This window comes from Marmota monax, unplaced genomic scaffold (assembly GCF_021218885.2).
Source record: "Marmota monax isolate L192 unplaced genomic scaffold, Marmota_monax_Labrador192_F-V1.1 WCK01_AAM20220418_F8-fsc00075, whole genome shotgun sequence".
In the NCBI taxonomy this organism is placed as follows: domain Eukaryota; kingdom Metazoa; phylum Chordata; class Mammalia; order Rodentia; family Sciuridae; genus Marmota; species Marmota monax.
The window spans coordinates 1,694,744-1,713,474 of NW_026694772.1; the positions used below are offsets into that span (position 1 = coordinate 1,694,744).

The following is an 18,731-nucleotide window of genomic DNA, read 5'->3' on the forward strand; positions in this document are numbered from 1 at the left end:
TGAAAAGTGTCTGTTCAGTTCCCTGGCCCATTTATTGATTGGGTTATTTGTGGGTTTTTTTTTTTTTTTTGGTGTTAAGGTTTTTGAGTGCTTTCTATATCCTAGAGATTAGTGATCTATCTGATGTGCTTGTGGTAAAGATTTGCTCCCATTATGTAGGCTCTCTATTCACCTCACTGATTGTTTCTTTTGCTTAAAAGAAGCTTTTTAGTTTGAATTTATCCCATGTATTGATTCTTGGTGTTTAATTCTTGCACTACAGGAGTCTTATTAAGAAAGTTGGGGCCTAATCCAACATGATGAAGATTTGGGCCTACTTTTTCTTCCATTAGGCACAAGGTCTCTGGTTTAATTCATAGGTCCTTGATCCATTTTGAGTTGAGTTTTGTACATATTTTATTTTGAGACAGGGTCTCTCCCACTAAGTTGCTTAGGCTTCACTAAGGTACTGAAGGGGCTTTGAACTCGCAATCCTACTACCTCAGCCTCCTAAGCATCTGGATTACAAGTGTGTACCACCTCACCCAGCTACTTTGCCTTTGTTTTAATAGTTTATTTAATTTTAGAATTATAAAATTTAATGTTTAATTGCTGTTTGATAACCAATACACAGAAGTGCTGAAATGTGACAATATATCTATTACCATATTCTTTCCTGCTTTGTCTTTAAAACATTCAATATCATTTATAAGTATATTTTAAATTCATAAAATTATTGTACTATAAACCTTTTCTTAGCTTTTTGAAAACTCATCACTGAGTTTTAAATATCCATCCACTTTGCTCTATATACAACTAGTTTGTTGATTTTAACTGTTGCACACAATTTAACTGTTGTAAGTATCCATCATATTAAGTTTTCCACTTTCTGGGCATACATCTGTGTTGATCTCCATTCCCTACAATGCCCCAACAAAATTTCTTGTATTTCCTTGTGTCATTAGTAAACTGAGTAAGCTTTTTCATACAGTGATATGAGAATATGATCAGTAGGGTTATGTTGGCTTTTATTTTTTTTAACATATGACCATGTTTCTACCGGCAATAACCAATTGCCACTGAAGTTATAGCATTGTGCTTTAGATAAGTCTTGTTTTTCCCATAGCTATCACCTAGTTCATGGCTTAGGAGATTAATTTTTCGAAAATAGTCTGATTAGGAATTATAAAAGCCTAGTAAATTATTATTCACCTGGAAAATTTACATGAGGTCTTTAAGTATTCTATAAGAATCCACCCATGCTGTGTAATTCACATTGTAGAGGAACACACACTTTTCTTTTGTTCAAGCAGCGATTTTTATTTAATTGGATTTAATTCAGAAATATTTACTGAACAAATATTATTAGGAAGCCCTGGATTCAGCATAAAGAGGACACCAAACATGGAATAGATGAAAGGCACATAGTCTAACTGGAAAGATACACACTGAAAGAGTAGACTTAAAGCCTTTTAACTTTCTTGTTATAAAGTTTCTCTTCAGCACTTCTCAGATCAAAGTCAAACACACACACACACACACACACTCCTTCACCTTTCTCTACATGGTCAAACTCTTTGGTCAGATCCAGAACACTTTTCACTCCTATTTCCACATTAGTTTCCCAATTCATGTCTCTGCTTCCTTCTGATAAAGACTCCACACTAAAAAACACAAATCTTATCACATCACTTCTCTACTCTAAACACCTCCATCTACTCCCTGGTTTTAGAAGAGAAGAGAATCTGATAACCTCACATTACAAGACCTTAATAAATTGTCATTGGATCTGGCCTAGCAGTTACATATCATTCCTTATAAACTCTGGTCCAGATAACTAGGACAAACTGTATTTTCTTGAAAAGACTCAGTGGCTCTTGTCTCTGTGCTTTTGAAAATGTTCTTCCTTCTGTTAGGAATGTCTTCTCTCTGCCTGATCCTCAAAAGTTACTTTTCTGAAAAAAATAAGTCACCTTTATTAACAAACCCTAGTCATCTCTCAAAACCAATTCATATGTTAGTATTTTAGGCAATCTATTGACCTCTCCAGGCTGAGTTAAACTGTTTCCCCAGTGTATCTTGTTGAAATCATTATTATTCCCCCACAAGTCAACTGTAATTTTCTTACATGTCTATTTTTTCCACAAGACTGTGAATGTTTAGTGATCATCTTCATTTGTAAACTTAGTAACTGGCACAAAGACTGGCACAGAGGAGCAGCTGAACATTTATTTTCTAGAATAAATGAATGAATGAATGTTTTTACTGAAGTTATTGGCACTAAATTAATCATTAGCACCAAACCACAACATGTATAAAACATTCCAGTTAGGTTGGGTTCATTACCATTCCTATTTACTCAACACCTCTGTAAAGAATTTGTAATTTCTGGGTCTTCCAACTCTGAAACTTCAGACTAGAGATGCAGTTTCTGTTATTCGTTTTAATGACATCCAGTGTCAATAAAATTATTTGTATACTCTACAAAATAAACTTAGGAATTTACAGCTGTATAAAATCGTTGCTATTAACACTCAGTGCACTGGTGAAGTTTTTAAGTGTATTACTACTATATTAGGAAGGTTTGCTAGTTCTAACTAAAAATTCAGTCACTTAACACAGTAGAAATGTTTTTCTTGTTTAAATGACAGTCCAGTGTTTGTGTCCCTATTCAAGCAGCTTTCCTGCCTGTGTTAATATAGAAACCAAGGTTCCATCCATCTTTTGACTTTGCCATTCCCTTGGCAGCTTTTCTCAACTAATGTTTCCCAAGAGAATTAAGTTGTATTGCAAATGATATGAAGGCCTATTTTTGTATTTTTCCAAGGATGCTACATAGCCAATACATTGAAGATACTTAGGTAACTCATTATGTATAATGAAAACCTTCAACACTGGTCATGTACAATCAGCTTTGGAATCATCTGGAAAACTGTTAAAAATGTAAAGTCCTGGGCTGGGGCTGTAACTCAGTGGCAGAGAGCATGCCTCACACGTGTGAGGCACTGGGTTTGATCCTCAGCACCACATAAACATAAAAACAAATCGAATAAAGACATGCTCTCCATCTACAATTACAACAAAAAAAATAAATGTAAATTCCTGGGCCCCAACCAAGTCCTACTGAATCCAGAATTCTGGGATTGGAACCAATTCATCAGGCCTCCAGGTGATCCTGTTGATTCTCAAGTATGAGAACCACTGCTCTAGGAAATTAGAATTTAATCCCGCCTTTCCAATTCTTGAGAAGGTTTGCACTAGTACCTTTAATGTCTTCTGCTTCCAGTTAATAGAAAAGGAAAAAAAAAAGAGTCTAGATACCCAACTCTATTTTGTAAAAGTCTCAGCACAGAACTGACAGATATCACTTCCACTCATATTGTAGTGGCTATAACTTATCTTTTTTCTGCCCAGTGGTGGTGTGCTGGAGCCAGCAACTTTAGCTCAGGAGAGCTACTATTAAGTTTGCAGGCATTTTGAGAGTCATTTGGCATTATATTAGTAAATATATATATATATATATATATATATATATATATATATATATATATATATATATATATATATGGCACAATCTAAAATTTGCAGCACAGAAACACAAATACTAAAATCAGAGAACCACTTGTTGTATATATACCAGCACACCGCTAGCCATAAACAGTTGGCAGACACCATTGGAAGTTCTGCAGCTGAAATGACCTTTCAAACTTGCACTGATTTGAGCCAAATTGGCCACATCTTTATATCCTTACTTTGATCAGTCATCATTGAGTGAAGCCAGAGCATGTGCTTGGAGGACACAGCTCTCTGCAGCTGTGAAAGTCTCTGAAGGGACTCACAGCTGAAGGATGTCTTTCTACCATCTAGGACAAGAGCATTTTCTTGCGGGGTCTCTAGGTGGTGTATCCCCATGTCCTCCACAGCTTCTTTCTCCAAGAAATTCTGATATAATTGAGTTAGTGCATTAGGACTATTTTTAAAGTTCTCTGGATAATTCTAGTATACAGCACCTCTAGATATTATTTTAAAGAGTCAAGTCAAGTGCTGAGGACTGTTTTTTGCTTGTTTCGGTTTTTTTTTTTTTTTTTTTTTTTTTTTTTTACTAATGTTTGCACTCTACTTTTTTAAAAAAGAAATTGTGCCTGGAGGAAGACTTTATATGCAGCAATCAATAAGTATTTGTAGGGTAGTTGGCTAAAATAATTATAATTAAATTGAAAGGAAATTTACCCAGAAAAGTTAATTTAGAAGTAAAATATAATAGAAATCCAATAATATATTCATAAAATGAATTAACTTCAGGAATTAAGTTATTTTCAAGGTGATAATCAACTAACAATTCAAATAATGTGTGCTTTTCTATTAAAGAAGAAGCTGGAAGATCTGAGCACTGAGTGGGAAGCAGTAAACCATTTACTTCAAGAGCTGAGGGCAAAATATCCTGACCTTGTTCCTGGACTGACCCCTATTGGAGCCTGTAAGTATACTACATCCCATTCTCTTTTGCTTTAGCTGTTTGCTAAATGTAGTGATCCCTGAGTGAAAGGGAAAATTATTTTCCAATTCTGCAGATAGGGATAAATCTTGGTGTTATATGCTATGCAAAAGGTCTTAGAGTAGGTTCTTTGGAAAATGACTGTGATTCGAAGTGTTATATGGCAAAGGTTTATTGAGAAGCATTCTTTGAAGATAAAACTATAGAGGAGGACAGGAAGGAATGGGAAAGGCTGAAACGTGGTGTGGTTTTAACAGAAACTCAGATTATTCAGGAGCCCTAAATCTAGGCTGGCTTTGGAGAGCTGCACTGAATTGCAAGGAGAGGTCTCACCTTTGTATTCCTGATCCAGCCACAGCCATTACCTCTCGGATACCTTCTGTAAGCAGTGGAGAACTTGGAAAAGCACTTTTCTGAGGCTGGAAGAAATTCCTAGACAGAAAAATGATAAACAACCAGTATTCCTATCTATCATCCAAGAATGGATGTTTTTCAATCAAGGTGAAGCACCAGAATATCCACTAATGCTAAATCCACAAGAATTCCATTTAAATGAATTCTGTATCATTTAGACAATGTCTTTTGAGTATGACTAAAAAAATCACAAAAACCCACATAGGCCTGTTAAAATCTTTCTGTTCCATTTGAAACTAACCTCTTTTGGGGATAGGGAGAACTGGGGATTTAACCCAATGGCATTTTAGCACTGAGCCACATCCTTAGCCATTTTTTTTTTTTTTTTAGTTTTTATTTTGAGACCAGGTATTTTTGAGTTACTAAGGCTTGCAATGAACTTGTAATCCTCCATCCTCAGCCTCCCCAGCCACTGGTATTAGAGGTTTGTGCCACCACACCTGGCTGAAACCAATTTTAAAAGCTCTTCCATTTTTGTTTCAAAAAAAAAAAAAGAAAAAGAAAAACTTTAAGCTATGACTACCACAAGTCAACTTCAGAGAGGAAATTTCTTCATTTACCTAGAGCTTCTGTTTTTCCTGCAAATTTTGAGTTTATTTCACTTCTTATTCAGATGTTAATAGAAAGTATACATAAAATCTCAAAGCAATCTCAGTGCTGGCTTTGATTCTCAGGAAAGAAGCCAGAAAACTTATTTGCTGTATAAATTCTATAGTGAGGCAGAACTAAAAACATGTTTGGGTGTTTTGTTGTTGTTTTGCCTTGTTTACTTTCCAAAGATCAAATAATTGAAATATAAAAGCATGGTGACTGGTTCTTTAGGTAAAGTTGATTTTTATTTTATATCAAGTAAAAATATACAAAACTGAAAGGATCACATCAAGGGTGGCATAGTCATAATTCAATAGAAGGCATAAATAGTGGTTGTATTAAAAAAGGCCATACAAACTGGGGACAGCATATCTCATGTGCCCCCTGGGGTTTCTGAGCAGTCATCAGAGGTTCATTTAATGACATTGGAGACTTGAAAAAGATGTACAAGCATTATGTTTTTTCACCAACATGGGATGCTAAAATTTCTATATCAAGTTTATATTTATATTTAACTAATTATGTGAGGTTTATTCCTTTTTATGAGCTGTAATTTTTGGTTCTCTCACATATGCATAGCTTGTCCCTATATAATCATTTATTAGTGTTTGTTTTCTAGTTGTCTCTGGTACATTTGGCTTCAGAGTCTGTAATTCTGTGAAGATATTGTGTTCAGTGACTTTTTGATCAGTTTGTTGAATCCTAAATTTAGGGGTTTATGCCTTCCTTTAAGGCACTATACACATGGTAGCAAGGTTCAAAAGCCAGAGCACCAAAATCTTTTTAACATATAATATCCTTAAATGTAATGCTGATGTTTGTAATGGAAAATACCAAGCTCCAGTTTTGATTTCCAGCAACATGAGTATTTCATTAACTCCGGTATTTAATAGAGTAACTTCTACGTATTGGGCATCAGACTAAAGCACCTCAGGTCTACCGAGTCACAATCTGCCTTTTCATAGAGTCTCCAGGTAATTTGTGTGCACTCTAAATTTGAGAAACAGTTATACAGAACAAGGAATCAGGTTATGAGGGAAAGGGAACTGGGATGAGGGCATAATTGTCTAAAGTGTGGTCAGGTGAACTATTGCATTAAGAGAACATTTGAGAGTATCACAAAGGTTATGTAAGTGAAGCAGTGAGCCATGTGTACATCTGCAGAAAAGATTTCAGGTGGAGAGAGAACGTCTAGAGCAAAGGCATTAAAGTAGTAGCAAGATGAAGGAATATCAAGGAGACCAATGATACTAGCAGAGAGTAAGGTAAACAGTCATGAAAGTAGTAAGAGTGTCTTTCGGGGATCCTTTACTACCTCTTCCCCTCCACCCAGTGAAGACCCCCCATCCCAGTGGCTCCTTGCTTTCCCACCACTTGCTCTATGTTGCTGCCAGTAGGGAGATTATGGGTGTACTCTCAGTCCCAAGCTATTGTTGATAGCTGGTGGTGTTGTAGCCAGAGCTGAAAAACAACAAAAAAAAAATTATTAAAAAAAGGAATTTTCTCAAAAGCAGAGGCAAACTGACACAGAGCTGGGCATAAAGTCAAAATGTTAAACACACAAATGTTGAATGAAAAGAATCAACAGGGAGTCAGAGCCAGAGCTGCTTTATTCAAATAAGACTTTTTTTCTTCCATGTGGTGGTTTAAACATTAGAATTAAGAATTGTTTGTATTCCTGACTTTGTGACACTTACAAAGTTAATCTGAAATAAATACAATATAAAAATCTAATTTGTAAAATAATTTTGATATATGATGATTATTTCATGTACTATATTACAATACAATAGAATTTATAATTCATCATAATGCCTTTCCATTGTGCTCCTACTATTGCATGCATAACTTCTTGTACATTTATATCTTTCTTCTCAAAAATAATTTCAAGGTACATATGGCTATACACAACTTTTTAAGTGGTAAGCAGCCCAAGGTTTGGAAGGGAAATAGCTAGATTAAGGACATACAGCTGGAAAGAAAAAGAACCAGGATTCCAATTCAAGTGTATGTAGCTCCAAAGCCAGTGTTTTGTTTTGTTTTATTGCTGTGCCTTGTACTATCTCTCTGTCCAAGAGCCTAATGGAAATTCTAGATAGAGAGGCAGGTAGCCTGTAGTTAATCTAATTTAACTCACTCTTGGATGTATGGGAAGTAAAAGTGATATGTGGTTTTGTTTTTTCTACATAAGGAGTAGAAGAAATTAGTTTAGTCTGAATTTCTTAGAAGCATAGAACTCTGAACTTGGAGTAATCATTGAAGTTATCATCCAGTTGAATATTTTTCTTTTGTATGTGTGGACACTGAGACCCAATGTGACTTTTGAAAAACACTAAAGCAAACTCCCTTGTGACTATTTACCTAAAGTATGTAATGTGATGCAGCAGTTCTGCTTGAGCTGTATAAATTGTTTAAATTTGCAGGACAATGAGCATGCTGGAAACAAACTTCTGCAATTTTTGTCCCTTGGATACTTGGGTGTAGCAATTATCTATTGTTGCATGAAAGCACCCCAAAACTCAGTGACTTAGAATTATTTGTTGCTCATAATTCTGTAGATCTGCAATTTTTTTTTTTCTGTGATTAGTTGGATAGTTAATCTGATTGCTTTGATTGATGTTATCTATGTGAATGCCATTATCTGGCAACTGAACAGGATCTAGATGGTCTTCTGAAGTACTCCTACTCAGGTATCTGACAACTCTTGGGTAGAGAACCTCAGTCCTTCACACAGCCTCTCATCCTCCAGTAGGCTAGACTAGGGATTTGTTATGTGATGTTCTCAGGGAAGCCTTCCAAGAGAAGGATGGTGGAAGACCTCTTGATGTTTATACTTTGAAATTTATACATTATTTCTGCTACATTTCATTGGTCAAAGCAAGGTCAGCCGGGATTCCAGGGGATGTGAAATTACTTCATTTCATGAAGGTAGAATTGTAGTGTCACATTGAAAAGGGCATGCAGGCACTACTAGGACAGGAGGCTTTATGGTAGTTCTCTTTATACACAAACCACTACATTGGGGGAAGGAGTGAAAAGTGGACATAGAAATGTTGGTCTGTGTCCAATACTGTCAGTGGTTTTCAAATTTTACCATCCATTAAAACCACCCATTTCTGATTAAAGCAAGATTGTTAGGCTTCAAGCCCAGAGTTTCTGATTCAGTAGACCTGGGGTAAAATTTGCACCTCTAAAAAGTTCCCATGTGATGTTGATGCTGCTCATACAGGGACTACATTTTGAAAACTAGCACCATGGGTCTATGGCGGGTGGGGAAGAAGGAGATCATCTCTACTGCTGTGTGCAACTAAATGGGATTCCAGTGGGATTGAGTACTATGAATGTCATAGGGAACCACTTGTTATTTCAGCACCTTCAATCCCTGCCTCCCCCTGCCAAGAGTTTTGTAATGTAGAAGTTCAAGGTGGTGGATAGCAAATGAACTAGGCAGTATTTGCCCAGCCAAGAACTGTGGGAAGATAGGCATACTTATATGAAGTTTCTCTAGATAAAATAATAAACATTTAGCTAGTCAGGACTTTGCATGGGTCTGAAGGCCTACATGACAGATGGAGGCAGAGAGCCAACAAATCTGGTTGTAAATGTCAGTGTGAATCCTTTCTTATCCACAAGCTGCTGGGCCTGAGAACACTCATGTTCTATAGAGCCCCATTTAGCATTTTTGAACAAAATTGCATATAGAACATTTGTAATGTGAATATTCCAAATCAGGATATTGATTCAAATGTCTTAGAGTAATAACTATGAAAGTAAATTGCCATTTGTATAGAGATATACAGAAATGCCAGTTAATAGAAGATTCTAGTTGATTAAATGCTGGTAAAATCATGTCTTCCTGTAATTAATTTTGGCAAGAGAGCAAGTCTCAAAGGTAAATACAGAACGATAGCATTAGAGGTCATGAATCCTACTTTCTAATCTCAGTTGTGCTGTGAACTAGATAAGGGATCAACATACTTTTTCTGTAAAGGGTCAAATGCTAAATACTTTAAGCTTTACAGGTCACACAATCAACTCTGTATTGTGGACTAAAACTAACCATACCATAGATAATACACAAATAAAAGGACAGTGGCCCTATTCCAATAATACTTTATATACAAACCAGGGTAGGTAGGTCAGATTTGGCCTTTAGAGCCCTAACCAAATTCCCTTAGCACTTAGCCTTCCAGAAAACCTAATGCTTCTAGCAACAAGTACCTGTAAACTGCTTTCTCTGGACAGAGAAAAAGGTTACCTACATTATAGAGCAGGCTGGAAACAGTAGGGAAGGAATAGCAATTGGCCACCAATGGAGGAGAGTTGGTGGATAAATATCCCAAACTTCTTTCCTCCCTTGAGTAGGAAACCTCTGAGGTGTGAAGTTTCACACCAGAAGTCTCCAGTGACCTAGACTACAGTTGCCTGGAGTAATAATTTGCTTATTTACATGTCCTCTGTAAGGTTTTGGCCTATTCTATTAATTTTCCTCCTTCTCTGCTATGACTTTCTGAGACCACCTCTCGGTTAAATTTCTGAAATGTGTCTCAAGGTCTACTCCTTCTCAAGGGGAACGTAAATTAAAACAACAGGTATTGGAATCAGTGTCACAATTATACATCTTGAATGAGTTTTATAGTGATTCCCATTTTACAGATGAGAAAATTGAGAATCATAAAGGTTAAATGATTGGTCCAAGTTTTCAAAGCAATTAAGCAGAGTGGATATTCAAAGCAAAGTCTCTGTGTTTGCAAAGCTCATATACTATAATCAGTGCTCTGTGTCTCAGACAGTGATTTATTTATCTTCATTTGAATTTGAAGGCTATATTTAAATTAAATATCAAATACATAGAAGTTAGTTTTACATTTATTATTTGAACTCCACTTACCAGAGTTGAACAACGCATTCCAATGCCATTTCAAAATTATTTTAAATACCTAGACAATTTAAGAAAAGCATGAGGTTAATTGCAGCTTAGATGCAGTCTTGGCATACTACTATTTATTTGTTTGGCTTTAATTGTGAGAAAACACTGATTTTGAAAATAGCCTTTATTCTTCTGCAATGATCATAAAAGAAGAAATTTGTCAATTAGTTCTCACATTCGTATTCCCTTCTTGCACAGAGATCCCTCTCAAACACCTAGGAAGAGGTGGTACCACTCAATTTTAGACCATTTCCAAGCTATTTTGAGGCCTTTCCAATTCTTGGCATTAATACCTAATTAATTAAAAAAAAAACATATTTGTATGCATCAGTGAGATGAAGGTGTGGGAAGTATAATGATCTGTGTCACCCTGTACAAAGAGAAATAACCATAGTAATCCCTGCCTGTGAGGCCTCAGTATTGCTCCCATTTATCAGGAAGGAATCTCTCTCTTTAGGCAGTGGGGGAAGGGGGTTCCTGGTTTAAAGCCAGTATCATCAACAATGTTCCCTGGTTAGTAGGAAAGACACAATAATGGCATCATTGCTAATATACCAGATAGTGATAGACTGTGAAAGCTCCAGATTTTGCATGTGAATTTCTCATTTTGTGATGATTGAGTTCCCTTTATTCTCCCTTTCTTAACCTTTACGAAGTTTTATTGCTTGGCTACTAGTTCCGGTTAGAGCTTTGGGGTCTGAACTGGCAAAGAAAGAGAAGAAGCTCTAATCCATCATTTCTAATGCTTGTTGGAAGCATTCCTGGAAGTTGGGGGCCGGGGGGAGGAGACTACCACCAATAACTAAATAAAGTATTCTGATCAGTAGAGTTTTTCAATTCCCCATGTCTTCCATTTTCACAGAAATAAATTGTTGATTACAGTAAAATTACCTTAACCCTCTTAATGCTATGTAGCTTCCACCTAGAAAGGACCTTTGCTTAAAAATCACTATGTATGATAATATCATATGTCATATTTTTAGGGAAAATTGGAACTGCTTCAACATGTTCATGAGAATAGGTGTTCTACAGCTCAGAGCAGAAGGTTTCAGCATTTATTCCTAATGTTTTCCGAAAGTTCACTGAAGAGTTTTAAAATTGAATATAACTTTACCTTCAAAGAAAGAAGATTCCAAAAGGAAATTGTAGAAGTTTTACACTTAAATTGTATATTTTAAGATTGTAGTCTGAAAGGCATTTAAGAGGTCATTCATTCTTCCCCACTATCTCTGGTAAAAGCTCCCTTTCTCTCTCTCAGAAGCAATCTTCAGAAGGCTATCCGCCTACTCTCTCCTTAATGAAGAGCAGGTAGAGTTCCACCACTGCTGTTATACTCGACTTTTAACTGCCTAATCCAAATTTCAGTTACTGTCTAAATTTATGTTTTTCAGTAAGAATAGAACATTTCTGCTGACTGTTCATGTAGACAATGTTCATTCATTCTTTAAAGTCTGTTATTTAATCTTCCTTTAAACTTTCATTTTCTAGCATAAATCAGATGAGTCCTCATGGCCTGTCAATAGAAAAGCTCTTTTTCAAATGTTAAAAAAAAAATCAGGCCCCCCTCCACCCTCCCAACTTTGTTTTTTATATTGTTTTCCTAATGTAGGCTTCAGTATTGGACTTTGTTCTATGATTATAGTCTCTACTCATAACTTAGTTACATTATTAAGTCTATAGTATAGATTCGTTTCCTATATTTATATTCTACTCCCATGTATATCCAGTTTTTATTCAAAGACCTGCACATAGTAAGCATTCAAGTAACATATTTTGACCAAATGAACATGTACATTTATTTTAGAATTGGATCAAATAAGTCAACCTTCCCATATAATTATAATATCAGGGGAATTAAGTGAATATATGCTTTTCTACCTGTTAGGTGGCAGAATCTGAATCTAGGTATCATATTTAGGTAAAATTGATAATAGCACTAACTCTGCCAGTGCCTAAATTACAACATAGACATCCATAGAAAAAAGGAAAGATAGTATCTTCAAATACCGCTTTTGTAATAATTATCATACCCTCCCCTCAAAAAAATCATTGTTTTGCAAATTTACAAGGAGGAACTAAATAACACACCACTATAAATGTAGGAGACAATGTTGAAATAAAACAAATTAGCCAATCTCTACTGTCACCTTTGTTTCTCTGGATCATTCTTTATTGTCAGAAAATTTTATGGATCAAAAATATAAATAAACTTTCTGTAATATTCAATATGGATTATAAGTTGAGAAGGTAATTTTCCTTCTCATATTGAAATGAGTGAGTCATTTGCTTGATTATTAACATATTTTTACCCTATGAAAAGCATTTTCGCTTTGTTTAGTAAGCATGATCAAAAAAGAAGTTTTATTACTTTCTTGCTGATTCCTACTTGTCTAGGTAAAATGTGCCTTTCTCTTTTGAACCTGTACTCTGTTTTAAAAATAAGGACATAACTCAGAACTGAATTGTGCACTTTGATTTGAGATTTTTTTCAAGGTCAGGACCCAGTTTCACAAGAAATTTTATTTTTTCTAATATAGCTGACATCCACTCCCACCAGCTGAAAGACAAACTTGTCTAATAAAGCTTTCAGATTCAATTTGCTGTCTACATACAGCTTGAGGAATCTCTGGAGGTCACTCACAGCATGTGCTGCAACCCCAACAGGGAGAAGTAATGAAAAGATTCTGGTTAAAAAGCTGACACTACCCCTTCCAACATCCTTGAATGTGAATATAATAAGCAAGTTTATAGACACAAATCTCTGATTCTGGGGATTTCCATCTTGATCTCTGACTCCAAGGAACATTTGAATGCATGGATTTGTATCTATTATCTGGATGAATAAATGCTTCATATTGAGCATATTGAAGAAATTGTGCTTTAACAACAAAGGTCTGATGTAAATCAGGCAAAACAACATTGTCACTTCATGTTTAACTCAATTAGACTGTCTCTAAGGTTTCACAGTCTGGGTCTATTTCAGTAATACATAGGCATATCTTAGCTGTTTTCAAAAATAATACCTGCTTTCATTTCAGTTGTTCCCCCAGCTTTTGCATTGACCCAAACATATCTAATATTTATCTTAGAGATAACATGAGTTAATGCCTTTGCTCTATAGCAGGAATTTTGCTAAATATTCTATGTGCATTGTTTTGTTTATTCTTACAACCCCTTACACGATAGGTGCCACATTATTTTTATTATTTTTTTTTACCATAGGAGGAAACTAGAGAGAGCCTAGAGAGAATTGTTATCCCTAAGATACTCAGATACTAAGTGAGCACAGCATGGCCCTGAATGCATCTCTTTCTAAAGTTTGTGCCTGTGTTTGCCCTTTATGTTAAACATACTGGGTCTTTGTCACACACTCTATGAACACAAACTCCATACATTATTGAATTATTTATTCCATATTGTTCATAATTTTGAGCATATTTTTAAAATAAAATTCACCAACAGTACTGTCTCCTCATCCTCCTCTCTCTCATGACATTCAAATCTTACACTAAAGCTATATCGGTGGAATTAGGTCTTACATATACTCTTGAAGTTTCCTCAGAGCTGTGGAAGTGATTTCAGTAAAAAGAAATATGTAGTTTCTTTTATTTCTTTCCTTTTTTTCCTTCCTTCCCTGCAAGATAAGAGGCTATTGGGATGGGAAAAGACATTGAGATGATAGGCCTGATTCTCCCACATTGTTGTTATTTAGCTTTATTTATTCTCCCAGTTTTATATCTGTCAGTCCAAGGTCAAACAACCAGTACCACAGCAGAATTATTTAAAAAAATAGAACTGGAAAAGACTAAAAGATACCACAGTCTATTGTCCTGATGTAATTAAAAATCAATTAAAGAAATATATTTAAACAGCACTTGATTCAATCTCTTCTTAAAGACCTGCACAACCCCTTTGGTAAATTCTTTTGTGTTCAGACCTGATTTTCCGAAGTATTCCCTAGTGTTTTCTTTGTTCAGTAGCTGTGGTGAATAAGTGAACCACATTGTCTACTACAGCATGAAATCATAGAAATGGATGTTGGCTGGGACTGCATCGAGTCAAGCATATAAACAATCTCTTCTGGAAAGCCTGTCCTTTAGCCCTCAAGGGCAGATATTCCTCCCAAACATCCTCATACTTCCCTTTGCCTCCCATCTCAAATTTCAGCCAGCCAGTGGCCCTCCCCAGTTTTATACTTCACATGGTAGGCTTTCTAGTATTTCACTTGATGAAGTGATTGTGTGCGTAAAAGATACAAAAAAAAAAAAAAAAAAAAAAAAAAAAAAAACTATGGGTCCAGGTGATACTGAAATTTCTGTGAATAAAGGAGAGCAAAGTTAACAGCAGTGTTGGAACTCATCAGAAATGGCTATTGCTGACCTTTCAACTAACCTGCATCCTGCCTAAGCATGGATTAGAATTTATTTCTCCTATCTGGATAAACCTGAAGCATTTTAGTAAAAGCCATTGTGAACCGAGGCAGCAGATGCAAGTGGATTAAGATGAATGCATGAACAGACCTGATGGGGCAGACAAAATGAGGTTAGTACTAAGCCATGCTAAGAGAGTGCATACTGAAGGAATACATTGGACATGGCAGAATAGTTAAATGAATAAGAAGGTTGATCAGACTTCTACACTGAATATCAACTAAGAGAAGTTATTACTATAGTTAGAAAGCTGGAAATTGAGAAAAAAACAAAGCACTAAAATCTTTATGATCATAAATAATAAAATTCTTTACATGTGCATATCATCTATTTTTGATCTCAAAAATACCCCTGAAGAATGAAGATTACCATTTTACTGCAGTTGAAGAAACTAAATAAGAGGAGTACTGAGGTAGAAGTTTTCTCTTATTTCTAGCCCATTTTTCTTTTAACTACAGTAGTGAGAATAGAAATTTATTTATCAAATTGGAGCACATTTTGATTAAAGGATGTCTTTTGAAGACTGTAAGTTGTAATTTGAAACAAATAAAAAAAATCCTTATTTATAGAGTAGTTAATTTATTTAATTCACTGTTTCAGCAAGTGATATAGCTTAATAATGTAAATCACTTCAAAGAACTTTTAGATCAGAAATTTGCAGTCCAACTAAGAGGAGGAAGAGTTTATTTGGAGCTGAAGGTTTCAGAGGTGTCAGTCAATTATTGGCTTATTCTATTGCTCTGGGCCCAATTGAGGCAGAACATCATGGTGGAGAAAAACTGCTAAGCTCATGGTAGCCAGGAAGCAGAGAAAGAAGGAAAGTGAGCTGACAGGGACAGAATATAAACCCCAAAAGCACAGCCCTAGAGACCACCTCTTCCAGCCACACCCTACCTGCCTACAGTAATCACTTAATACAGTAGACCTTTAAAATATTAATCCATCAAATGAATTAACCCACTGTTTAGGTTACAGCTCTCATAATCTGTTTCATCTCTGATCATTATTACAGTATCTCCTGAGCTTTGGGGAGACAACTCATATTCTAACCATAACAGGTCATATGACAGATTTGGCCCCTGGCTTTATATAAATACTTGCGGATGGATTCATATTATCTAGTAGAAGGAATATAACTTGTTGAATATATTTCTCTAAGTTTTTTTGATTTTGTTTCACTGATTTTTTAAAGATTTCTCCTATTGAGAAAAATATTCCTGACAGTGTTTTTAATTCTTACTCAGAAACAAGAATATTATTTATCTAGCTTAGAATAGAAATTTTTAAATCTCATGGTAAGAAGGAAGACATGGCTCACCTCTTGGTACAATTCTTAAGAGTGTTCTAGTACTTGCAAAATGATAAATAGTAATTATATAAATGGATTTAAGCAAAAACATTTGTCCTCACTTTGGAGAACATTTTTCTTTCTCAGCAGCAAAAATACAAGAAAAGGGATAGCAAACTTTAGCTTTTCTTACACTTATGGAAACAAGTCTCATATATTTAATTATTGAAAAAACATGTTATTATACCTACATAGAGGTAATTGTTTCTATATCATGTGGAATTTAATTATTGCTCATACTTCCAAAGATGAGAATGTTGTACATCACATCTGAGCTTTCTTTGAACTTTGTTAACACACTTCCACAAAGGTGGAACAATTTCCCTCAGTAGCATCATAGATAAGCAGAAAAGATCTATGATAATACCACTTCAACTGAGTAAGACTAAATTATGAACTAGTAGGAAAGAGACAAAAGTATGTGGTTAAAAGCAGCAGATGTTATATTGGTGAGATGAGTAGTTATTTCCAATACACTCCTTTTCTTAATGGTGAAGTTCCTTCTTCATCTTGGTGTTATTGTATCTGTCTGCTTAATTTGACAGTATGCTAATAGGAAAATATCTTTTGAAACTTAGTGTCCCTTTTTGTATTGGATGCTAGAGATACAATGTTGATCAAGATAAAGATGATTCCTTGACTCACAAAAAGTAAAAAAAAATTAAGTAACTATATGTGACAAATACTAGCATAAAAACACTATAAAAGAACCAGGATAATTCAACTCACCCAATCTGGAGTGGTGTAATGGAGGGATGTCAATGAAAGCTTTCTGGAAAATGAGACTTTGAAGAAGAGATTTGAAGGGTAAGTAGGTGTTCCTTGACAAACAAGTAGGAGGAGAGTATTCAAGGCAGAAAAAAACAGCACCAGTAAATGTTGGAGATAAAAAGGAACCTGGTAATTCCTAAATTATATCAGTATAGTTGAAGCATTGAGTTGACATCATGAGTGGGTGAGGAAAGATGTGTCATGGAGGAGGATCTGGATAAGGCTGAAAATGCAGGTATGTTCTTAGATTGCTTCTTAATTCATGTTAGAGAGATCAATCACATTCTGTTTAAGGGGAAACTGAGAGCCATTGAAGTATTTTAAAGAGGTGCAATGACTATATTTGTATTTTAGAGGGATGCTGTAGCTAAAGAATAGAGAAGGGACTAGATAGGAGGTATAGTGACGGCTGTTACAGCAATTCATTTGGGAGACAATGATGACTTAAACGAGTGGAGAAAGGGAATGGAAACAAAGTGCACAGATTCAAGAGACTCTTAACATAGAAACAATAGGACCTGGTAACTGACTAAGCACAGAGGGGAGAGAAATCAATAACTCAAATAAATTACTCAGATTCCTAGCTTGACGAACTAGGTGAATGGTAGTGGAAATTACTAAAATATGAACTATTATGGGATTCAGAGGGGCCATGAGTTCAATTTTAGACATACTTGTTTTTAAATGTTTACAAGACTATAAGTAGACTTAGTGAAGAAAAGTTTAGACTAAGAATATGGATGTCACAGTTATCAGCATATATGATAAAACATCAATGAATTTTTACCAGTGTGATCAACTGGCAAATGTATACAGAATGTGAAGAGAAGAGGGCTTAGGCCAGAACCCTGATGAATCCCTACATGTAACAACCAGAGAAAAGCGAACCAAGAGAGACCAGGAAGGAATAGCCATATTTAGAAGTAGAAAACCAGTACAGGAATGAAGCTAGACTTTCAAGAAGTTTCTTTCTACATAAGTGTAGAGAGGATGGAGGGATTAGCGAATAAAAGTCTTCCATAGTTGTTTTTCCAGGAAGATGGTATGAAAGTGTATTGGAGCAATGGAATTAATAATACCTATAAAATATAGTCAGAGGATGAGGGTGTAGCTCAGAGATCGAGCTCTTGCCAACATGTGTTAGGCCCTAGGTTCCATTCCCAGGATTACACACACACACACACACACACACACACACACACACAGAGAGAGAGAGAGAGAGAGAGAGAGAGAGAGAGAGAGAGAGAATGAATAGCCAATAACAGCTGAAGTAATGAACCATAGCATCTAAATTGGAGAGAGCAATAGGTATAAAGAAGGAGAATATTTATCTTTAGGAACACAGAGGAGATTGTGTTATTGGGGCATAAGAGCTAGTTTTGGAAATACCTTATTTCTTAATTCAGGTGGTATTCCATTTTTCTTTCTTGAGAACAGTGAGAAGACAGTGGGGCATTTTAAATGGAGTCCTACCATCGAGGTTTTATTTTGAAAGGATCACACAGCTACAATATGTAGGAGAGAAGGAATGTAGTTTTGTATTACCATATTATTTAACATAAAAGTCTTGAGAGTGTTGAGAGTGAACTAGGGAACTACCAATCACATGGACACATTATAATGATTCTTTAAACTTGTGTATGTATTCTATGTAATCATCTATAGGTAAGGGAAATCTCACTGTGAAAGAAAAATATTCTTCCATAACATTATCATCACAATTGTAACAGATGCTTGTGATGCCTGCATTCGCATGCTCTTGACCAACCTCTG

General features: G+C 35.5%; 1 protein-coding gene across 11 annotated transcripts in view; it reads left to right on the forward strand.

Moving 5' to 3' along the window:
• Dmd (dystrophin) overlaps window positions 1-18,731 on the forward strand; it is a 2,205,817-nt gene that overhangs the window by 1,482,523 nt on the left and 704,563 nt on the right. For 10 of the 11 annotated variants that reach the window (XM_058572890.1, XM_046425263.2, XM_046425265.2 and 7 more), the window contains one exon: window positions 4,348-4,456. In XM_058572890.1, the coding sequence (XP_058428873.1) occupies window positions 4,348-4,456 (109 nt within the window). The remainder of the gene's footprint in view (window positions 1-4,347; window positions 4,457-18,731) is intronic. The other variant, XM_046425264.2, reaches the window with a different exon arrangement.